General features: G+C 40.3%; 1 protein-coding gene across 1 annotated transcript in view; it reads left to right on the top strand.

The window, feature by feature from the left end:
• The first annotated feature begins 5,027 nt into the window (after positions 1-5,027).
• MKLN1 (muskelin 1, intracellular mediator containing kelch motifs) overlaps positions 5,028-9,969 on the top strand; it is a 45,553-nt gene continuing 40,611 nt past the window's right edge. The window contains exon 1 of the mRNA XM_010081197.1: positions 5,028-5,165. Coding sequence (XP_010079499.1) covers positions 5,028-5,165 — 138 coding nt within the window. The remainder of the gene's footprint in view (positions 5,166-9,969) is intronic.

Consider the following 9,969-nt stretch of genomic DNA (forward strand, 5'->3'; position numbering starts at 1 on the left):
AATCAATTAAATAATAAATATTTTAAATAGATATTGTAATGGTACCAAGCCTGCTGGATGCACATCTGTTAGTGTTAGGATGGAGGATATGGGTGGGTAAGCAGTTGATCTAGATCTCAAGTTACTGATAGTGGATTGAGTCACTGAGACGCTATTTATGCTCTTAAGTTTCAGGTAGAACATAGTTTAACTTGGTCTAAACTGCCTGTTAGCATGTTTTATCTTCCGATTAGGGTAGGCTGAAAGTAACCGAAAGAGCAATTCTGGCAACCCGTAACTTGTGCTGTAGCTCATTTCCATCTGATGTACACGCTCTTAATACCTGCTGCAGCTGTCTTAGAGCTAAGTGGAGCGTTCTTTGTGCGTGGAAAAACTCTTAAAGGAGTTTGAAATGAAAATGTGAGTAATTTGGGATACAGAACTGAGAATGCAGCCTGATATCTTCCTATATTAAAAAAAAAATTTGGAGTTAGTGATTCTCACAATGTCTTCTGTGCTTTTAATCATATTAATTCTCAGACTGGAATGACTCTGGATGGCAGAAATAGGAAAGTGTTTTTGGTCTGTATAAGCAGAAACATTTAGGAAGAGGCATTACTGGTGAAACTGCTGTTACATAATTTAAACCTGTAGACTGCAAATGAAAACAGGCTTATATTATTTCTGCTTTTTCCTGCAAGATGCATGTCTAAGGTAGTTCTCTGTATGGGAGGCTGGAGTTTTCTGCACTATTCTACAAGGAAGGAGAACTATTTGGATAGTCCCAACTCAGGTGCAGAGACTAACACCAAAAGTGAAAGCAACCCCAAAACCACGCAAGAACATGCTGTGTTAAGTGCGCTGAATGTCAGCCATTAAAAGCTATCCTACTGTTTACGTAGGCCCTGCTGAAATACTCAAGCAGTAAAATACAGCCTTGTGTATAGTGCTGTGTTCCCAGATGCATTAAGCCCTAATGCAGTTTTGGATGAGGATGTAGGCATCTAGCGCTGGTGCCTTGATAACATAACTTTGATTATGCTTTTTTAGGAAGAAAGTGGGAATGGGTAAGCGGGTTGTCAAATTCAAGTTTTAAGGAATACCTCTGTATTTTAAGGAATGTGTACTGTGTTTTGGAGGCTCTCATAGTTAAGATGGAATTGATCTCCTCTGCTCTTATAGGGCACTGTGAATGACAGTGTAGTCCATAAAGCCATGTAATTTCTTTTGGTAACAGAATTATAGACTATATAGAAATAATTATATTTAAAAAAGAATATTTAGTGATACATCCTGTTTGTTTAAATGTTCATCTTTTATTTCATTTAGATAAAGCCTTCTGAAGTTTTCTGACAAGCCCTGTTTTAGAAATAATAACCAAGCAGACAGGGTTTTTTTTTTTTGTCTCTTCTCTGTGGCAAGAGAAACATTTTTTGAAGGAAAATAATCATGAAATGGTCTTTATTGATGTGTTACCTCTCTTCATGCACTCAAGTGAAACTGCTCTAATTTTGGTTGTACGTTATTTTGCTTTTCCTTTCATAGGAAGGAGTTCTGCTTAGTCCATTCTGTTAGATAAGCAAGAACAGATCTGTAGGTTGGGAACAGTGGGAGATGGAGAGAACTGGGCACAGTGTGCCCATAGTATATGAGGGCAACACAGTGGAAATTAGGAGGTTGGTTCAAAAGCAGCACAGAAAGATGAAAAAGATGGGGAGAGAGAGCGGCAGACATGAAGAAGGATTCTGTTTTGCCTGAGGAAAACATTGCTATCCATAAGATATTTAAAGACAGGACTTGTGTACAAGATGAAGAGATCTCTCAAACAAAACACAGATGGCTTCTAAGCTCTGAAACACAAACAGCTGCTGAATCCTGGAGGTTACTCAACTTCAGTGCTTTCGCATTTGAGAGGAAGACTGAATGTGCCTACCCAGACCAGCCCTAGCTTGAAAAAATTTACATCGAGCCACCATCTGCACTGAACTGTGATTCAGAAACTGAGCAGTGTGATACTTCAAGAAAATTTAAGGTCTGGCTTTATGGTTGTGCTCTAAGTGCTCCTTACAAAGTGGACAGTCCTGCTTGCAGATAATTTACATCTCAGGTTGCTACATAAAGAAGTGACATCCTTTCGTAGAAGGCTTTGAAGATATCTTACATCTAGATTTTTTTTTAATTCTGAGGCGATTCCTTCTTAGTTCCAGGGACACTGATTCTCGAATACACCCTCAGCAAGTGTGTGGTGGTAGCAGGTGGGGAGGACAGTGGTTGATGAACTAGAGAGTATGGCTGTGAGTCAATGGGACCCTGACGGGCTGCAGGGAGAGCCTTAGGAAGTTCAGCCAAAAAAAAAAAAAAGCAGAGCCCTGAATCTGGGATGTAACAGCGATGTGCAGTAGTATAGGCTGGGGACTGACTGCACAGAAAGATGATTTGCGGGGTGGTAGACAGAAAAATCTGAATGTAGATGGAAACTACCCCAGGATTTTTGGTACTTAACAGGGATTGGGGAAGGCTGCTTTGCATACTCTTCTGAAAAATAGAACTTAAGGAGAGGTCGACAGGCAGTATGTTAATTTTTTCGGACATAGGTTCTTTAATATTTTGCTGAGGAGTGCTCTCCACCTTCTAGTATTCCAGAGAGTAAGGGAAGAAAAGAATTCAGACATTACAGAATCGTTTTTGACTAAGCAAGCACTTTAGAAATATTCACAGAACATATTTAATTTAAAGTGTTGCATCTGTATTCAAAAATAAATGTCGAGGAGATAAGGTTAAGATGCTGGAGGAGAAATTCGCCTTCCTAAATGTAGCTGGTAAAAGCTTTGGGTAAATATAACTGCTTTCATGTTTTTCTTGTTGCCTTGCAGGTAGGTTTGAAAATTCTTCTGCTCTGTCCCTGAAGCAGAATAGAGGCTTACTTTAGTAAAGCAGCATCAGTATTGCTGTGTTACATGTTTCTCAGATGGAAAGGAAGAATCCTTCCCTCTGCCAGAGCAAGATTTGCTGCTTGTATCTTGAGTTCCCTAGTGCTGCTAAAGTAGAAATAATTATATTGATGTGAGACTGCTCTGCTCTCCTTGAGCTTCCCTGCTCCTGCTGCCTGGAAGTTTGTGGTATCTTTCCTGTGCCTGCCCTCTTCTTTGAGGATTTGCTGATATGTTGTTGAGGTGTTATGGCAATGCCTGGGAGTGCTGGGTGTGCGTCCTGGGTCTGTCCTGGTTGGAGTTCTGCATGAAGGATGAAAAAGTAACACTCCCCACAAAATCTGAATTGACAAATAGAGCAGAAGGTGTGATACTGGTTGGGGAATGGAGTGGCGTTCGATTTGTGTTGGGGTTTGGTTTTTTTAAAAACAAAAACAACAATAAAAACCCCACCCCAAAAAAACCAAAATAATTTTTCCTTAAATCATGGGAGACGAATTGCCAACTGTAGAATGAAAAGCTATTTTCTTGACATTACCATCAGCAGATCCTTTTAAGTATTAAGAAATGTTCCTTTAAAAAATACAGAAACTTCCTACAAAAATACGTGTATAGTTCTATAATAAGACTAAAAAATGATAGTCATTCTGAGTCGAGATAGTAATGGAGCCTTTCTTTCATCTGAGCTACAGTTTTACATCAAGATGCAAAATAAGTTTGGCATGCTGTTCGTGTACACTTGTGTTATCACCGTTCCTCTCGGACTCTGAGGATGCTCGTAGTTTGCAGGAGCTGTGTGATTGTACCCCTCTTTCAGTGCTTACATGCCATTTAATTCTGTCAGCTCGATTTAGGTAACTTTCAAAGTGTGAGTTTTCATCAGATTCATTCACGTTTGCTATTAAATTTCATCTGAGACAACAAAGCCTTTACAGGCAGGCATGACGTTTTGGCAAGGTCCCAATAGGATACTTAGCTGGTGCCAAATCTTTTATTTTTCTCGGCTATCAATGAAGCTGTTGTGGTAATGTGGGTTTTGTGAGCTGTGAGAATTTATGCGCACAAAGGGACCTGCTCTTTGCAGGGAACACTGGGAGCCCTGAGTCCAGGAGGAAGGGTAATTAAAGTTAATGAACCAGGGTAACCTTTCCATGGTGATGACCACTATCCTGATGGTAGGTAAGGGTCAAGGACTATTCCCATTTTGTAATTACGCTTCTAACTCTGCTCTTTAATTGGTTTTGGATTAAAATTTGGCCGTTACCTCCATAATAGAACTGGTTTGTGGATTTTAAAGGAGTTTTTCAGAGCTCTGCAAGTCTTCAGTGGCTTGTTCTTCTTGGACTTGGCTTTGTGTTGTGTTTTAATGCAGTCGAAAAATGAAATATTTTTAGTATTTGAGACCAGATAGTGATATTTCTGTAATGGCAGCAGCTTAGTTATCTCTCTGTGGCAGAACAGAGGCTTCCTTACATGCTTCCCATGTTCAGAGGCTTCATCTGGTTTTATCAGCAAGTCTGAGAAGCCTTTGAACTTGCTGTGCACGGAGCAGTTGTGGCTTTAAGGTAACAGATGGGCCTGAAACACTGACTTAAATCTGTAACTCAGTCTATTTCCTTTTGTAGCACCAGGTAAGGTACTTTATGCAACACATTTCCTTGAAGAAGATTTCATAGCTGAAATGAATTTTCCTTTAAGGGATGGACTAAACAGAAAAGCTTTGCTGCTATCGCAGAAGTCTTTCTCAACTGCAGATCTTATACAAACATTATGAGCTGTCATTGATAGATTAAATGCACAGTATCCAAGATGCTAAATATTGTTAATTTGTCTTTAATTCTAGTCAGAAGGTTGTGGATTTGATTGACTCTTTTGTATAGGTAGAAACAGAAGATGACTCTCTGAGAATTAGCTGTATAACAATCTTAAAAACTTTCCATTACTAAAGCAAAGCACATCTCTTTCTGTCCTGGAGACTGGTTCCAGGTAAAAAGGGGCAGTGCTTTAAATAAGTATCTGTTTCTGTTTCTCTTCTTATTAAGGCCTACTGTTTGTTTGTCACAGGTGTTTTGTAGGTGTTAGCAAATTTAAAGGCATTATCTTTTTAAAGTAAAATTAATGTATTCTCCCTTTTTGTTAATAGAAACTGTTTATTTGTTTGGCGGCTGGGATGGAACTCAGGATCTGGCTGACTTCTGGGCTTACAGTGTGAAGGAAAACCAATGGACCTGTATATCCAGGGATACCGAGAAAGAGGTAAGTTCTGCAAAAGTCCGTATGGCTAAAAATATATGAATTATTGCACAGAAAAGTGCCGTGCTTCTGAAGTGCTTATATTGACGTATATCGTGCAGTGAGAGCCACAAAATTCAAACCTTCAAGTTTTGAAGGCTTTTGAAATGCTTACATTGGGAAAATGTGAGATGGATGTGACTTTGAAGTGTTCAGATTACTAGAGGGGAAAGGTTTATTTCTCAAGAGCAGACTGATCGGCCAGAAATCAGTTCAGCAAGTAGAACATGAGTTGAAGAATTTGATAAGATGGAACAACTGGACTTGCTGATAAACATTTCAGACCTGGTGTTGAGCTTCAGAAACAAATGGTTTATTTTTTTAGCTTCTGTCAAAAATCTGAGTAGAAATGGACAACTAACAGACGGAAATCTAGAGGACAGGGGTAACTGCCAGAGGCCACACAATCCCAAGAGCTTTTGTGGTATTCATTTGAGCCATTTTCCTTGGCCTGTTTTGCTCAGTATTTGACGTATGAAAGCTCTGAAACGAATGCAGCTTGGGTTATAGGAGGTAACAAAAAAAAAAATCCAAGACCTTTGCTTGTGTAATTCATTTTGCTGTATACTGTGAAATGTTAAAGTTCCATGTGGTTATTGTGTTTTGGGTTCGTTACTTGTTTGTCAGAGCATAACTTCAGGAAATCAATGCAGCCTCTTCTTGAAGGTATGAGAAGTTTGAGATTTCACCACTTTTTGACAAATTCAGGAGTTTCCTCAACTATTGAAAAAATTTCCTCAACTATTTGGAAAAAAGTATAAAAACATCTTGTTTCCCGTTTGTATTTTTCCAATTTCTTGTCATAGCTTATTTTGTGAGCTTCCGTACCAGGTTAAATAACACTTCAATTTTGCCATTTTTTTCCTGGCAAAGGTGTTTAGAGGTTGTAATCAAGTAGGACAAACAGCCTGAGCTGAAAAAAAAAAAATCACACAGTAAGGCATTTCCCATAGCCTTCAAATCTCAGTGTGTCGTGCACTTATCGTTTCTAACATCCTTTTACAAAATGGGCCGTAACAAAACTGAACGTGATATTCCGGTTTCTATCATAATAGAGCCGTATAAAGATAAAATTGTCCTTACGTTTTGTAGCCTTGTAAGTTGTTTTTTCACTCTTACTGTAAGTTGGTCTTTTATTCTTCTTCGTGCTTTCATCACTGCTCATGGCTACCCATGTGTTTACTGATAATGATGCTGAAGCTGGATTGACTCTTCCAGGGTCCATTCACGTAGACTGGGCTTGTGTTTCTTCTGTTTGTCTTGAACTGTGGGTTTTACTATTTTTCTCACTGTTTACCCAACAGGTAACCTCCTTAAGATAAGGAGGGGAAATTGGGACTCCTCTCTTTTATCAACTATATGGTAAACAGCTAAAACTTCCTTGCTTTCATCTCCCTTTATAAGGGGGTTGGGAAAGTGAAGAACAGCAATAGAAAAGAAGGCACAACAATTTTAATTGTCGCTTTTTTCACTTTTCTTCGTGCTTTGTAGCTGCTTAGTGTGTGCTTTGGTCTAGCTCAGGATGCAGTGAAATAGGGCAAAAAGGAGTCGCCGTATTTTCTTCTTGCACAAACCAGGGTGGGTAGTTCTGGTGTTTAAGGAATTCATTTCCTTTCTTGCTGGGATCCTGCCTCATCCAGTTGAGCTTCTGTAGAGCTTGGGAGGTCTGGCTGGGATGCAAGGCATCAGCAGTGCCAGGAGCAGAGTATGTTTTCGAGTTCCTCATGCCTAACTCTAGCAGAGTGACGCTGGGATGGAAGAAAGAAGGGATAGGCAGAGGAGGGCTGCATGGGAGACACAGTAGAACAGATGAGTTGTTAAAATCAAGTGGCTATAAAGGGATTTTGGAGGAAAAAAAAATTGCGTGCGATGCAAGGTTGGGAAATTCAAAGGGAAGATGGAAAGGGTCTTGAGCTGAGAGGAAGCAATATAGGGGAATTTAAAAAAAATGGAGAATGAGTTGAATGTATGGGGAATTTTGAAGAAGAGAGGTACTTAATAGAGAAGGATGTGAAGAAATGTGTGTGACTTTAGAAATGAACTTCCAGAAGGACTTTCTTTATGGTTATAGTCTGCAGTGGAGTTGAGAAGTCCTGCCAAGGCACAGTCCAGGGTTTTGTTGACAGTTTACTGAGATACAGTGAACTGGTGGGTGCTGTACTTGCAAACCAGCATTGGGGTGTTGCTTTGGTGTTTTTTTTTTTGTTTTTTTTTTTTGTTTTTTTTTTCTAAAGAGATCTGGATAAAACCTGATTTGGAAATGAAAAGGTCAATCTCAAATGTTGAGAAGTAAATTCAAAAACTAAGACTCCAGATGTTTCTCTAATAGGGACATCAACTGTTCACAAACAATCTGCTAAAAGGAAATGTCTGTTGACATGGAATTTTAAAAAATATTCTGAGTAGATTCCAGTAGAATTTAGCCTTTGTTTTGTGTTTTATTGTGCTTGTGCTTCTAGCTCTTTTGTTCTAAATAATCAGTGACAGTGGTTAAATTAGTCACTGAATAATTAAGCTTGGACAAGAGCAGAATATTGTAAAAGTTGTATCCTGTCCAGCGTTGTCGTAGGGGTAACACACACTAACGCTTTTGGGATAAAGGTACTGGTAGCTTCTGTTGCAATGCCAGATTATCATCATCTCCCTGCTGGCATTGCGTTATGAAAAGTTCGTGTGACCTTTTTAGTAAATTCTTGCTCCTGTTTATTTGCCAGTGAGCTGGAGAAATGTCTCTTTGTCGCCTGAAGTTGCAGTTGTGATTTTTGACATACTACCAAAGCTAATTTTTCATAGCCCCTTTTAATGCTCAGAGCACTGCTGGAGTAGCGATCGCTAATGTGTTTAAAAAGTGGGTCTAGGGGACCTGCTTGCAGTGTTGGACTCTGAAACTCCAGAGGAGGCCACGAAGATGCTCTGAGGGCTGGAGTACCTCCCATCCAAGGACAGGCTGAGAGAGTTGGGGTTGTTCAGCCTGGAGAAGAGAAGGCTCCGGGGAGACCTTCCAGCACCTTCCAGTGCTGAAAGGGGGCTACGGGAGAGATGGGGGGGCTCTGGATCAGGGGGTGCAGGGACAGGACAAGGGGTAATGGTTTTAAGCTGAAAGAGGGGAGATGTAGATTAGTTATTAGGAAGAAATGTTTTACTGTGGTGAGGCAGTGGCCCAGGTTGCCCAGAGAAGCTGTGGATGCCCCATCCCTGGAGGGGTTCAAGGCCAGGCTGGATGAGGCTTTGGGCAACCTGGGCTGCTCCATGGCAGGGGGCTGGAACTCAGTGGTTTTTAAGGTCCCTTCCAACCCAAACCATTCTATGACTCATTTGCAATGTTGGACTGATCCTCCAGCATATGTACCACAGCTGCTGATGGACACACAGACCTGAATTTGAGCTTCCCCACCATCCCTTCAGTGTGTGGAGCCAGCAAGCCTCCTGCAGTCCTTGTCAAATCATCCTCCTCTAAACCTGCATCCTTCCAAGGGAGATACACTGTGGAGCAGCTCATGACCTCTCAGCTGGACCCACAGCTTTGGTCCTGTCTCCTCTGTGCAGCAGCTCTGCAAATGGGTTGGCATGAGGCACAGCCAACACGTGAAGTCTAAGAGCCTTTCGGGATTTTTGCCCTGAACCAAGTGGAATGTTGTGACAAATGCTGTTGTCTCCAGGGTTTATTAGTGGTTATAGATCAGTAGACTTTTCCATGATTTGGGAATAAATAGTTTTGAAAACACAAACGTTGTCATTCCTTGGGCATTTTGATCCTAGGCCAGTGTCAATTAATAGAGAAACTTCATGTGTATGTTTTGGTGTCTTAATATTTCTAGTTTCTAAGCAGCAATTTAATCTTCTGAAGGCTGATTTAGTGAAGTTCAGTACAGGAGGACAGTTTAAGTGAACTGTAGGAAAGAGTTTGGTGTGAAATGGTAGCTATGTGGATTTTTAAATAGCATCAAAATGCTGAGGGATGTTGATGCCTCTGGAGATTTGATAAATGGAAGTAAAGAAGCATAATAGTTGGCGTATTTTGTATGTCACTAGCGGTCGTGTACCTTAGTTCAGTATTTCCTAACTACAGGAGAAGAGATGCAGGATCTCCCTGCAAACAGCGTGTTACTGCATGAATTGGTGGCTTCTCTAGTGCGTATTTGTAAGTATGATATGTTGACTCATCCCCATTCTGGCTTTTTTTGGAGGAAAATCCTGCTCACAAATCAGCTCTGTGAAGGACGTGGAAATTGTGTAAATAGGTTAGGTTTAGATGAGACTGCGTTTCGCAAAAAAATTTTAAGTGCTTCTTGTCAGAGCTCTTAGGTAGAAGTGAAGGTCTTGTCATGGGCTAGCTGGTTGAGAGGATAAATAGTTTCTCACAATGGAGGAAAGCGGAGGTCAACAAGTGTCTGCTTTGCAGTAGGTTCAAAACGATGTAGAAAATGGGTGTATTGTGAGGTGACAGTTCACTGCTAACAGCAAGTGCTTTTCCAGAATACTGAAAGTAAAAGCTGACAAGTGGGGAAAGATCTCGCAATAATGACAGCCAGGGTGAATTTCATCTGCTATTGTATTTTCAGTTAAATTTTCTACCGTGTCTGCATGCATTTCTTTACTTTTGTTGACATGGATGAATTTCCCCAAAGCTCCAACCTCGTATTACCACACAAGTATTTTATGCGATGTGTAAGTTTTATGTAAGTGTTAGTGACACCTGTGACTGATTTTTTTTTTTTTTTTTTTTTTTTTGGTGTTTGACAGAATTTTGTTAGCTTTTATTGGCAAA

This window comes from Pterocles gutturalis, unplaced genomic scaffold (assembly GCF_000699245.1).
Source record: "Pterocles gutturalis isolate BGI_N339 unplaced genomic scaffold, ASM69924v1 scaffold9929, whole genome shotgun sequence".
NCBI classification, from domain to species: domain Eukaryota; kingdom Metazoa; phylum Chordata; class Aves; order Pterocliformes; family Pteroclidae; genus Pterocles; species Pterocles gutturalis.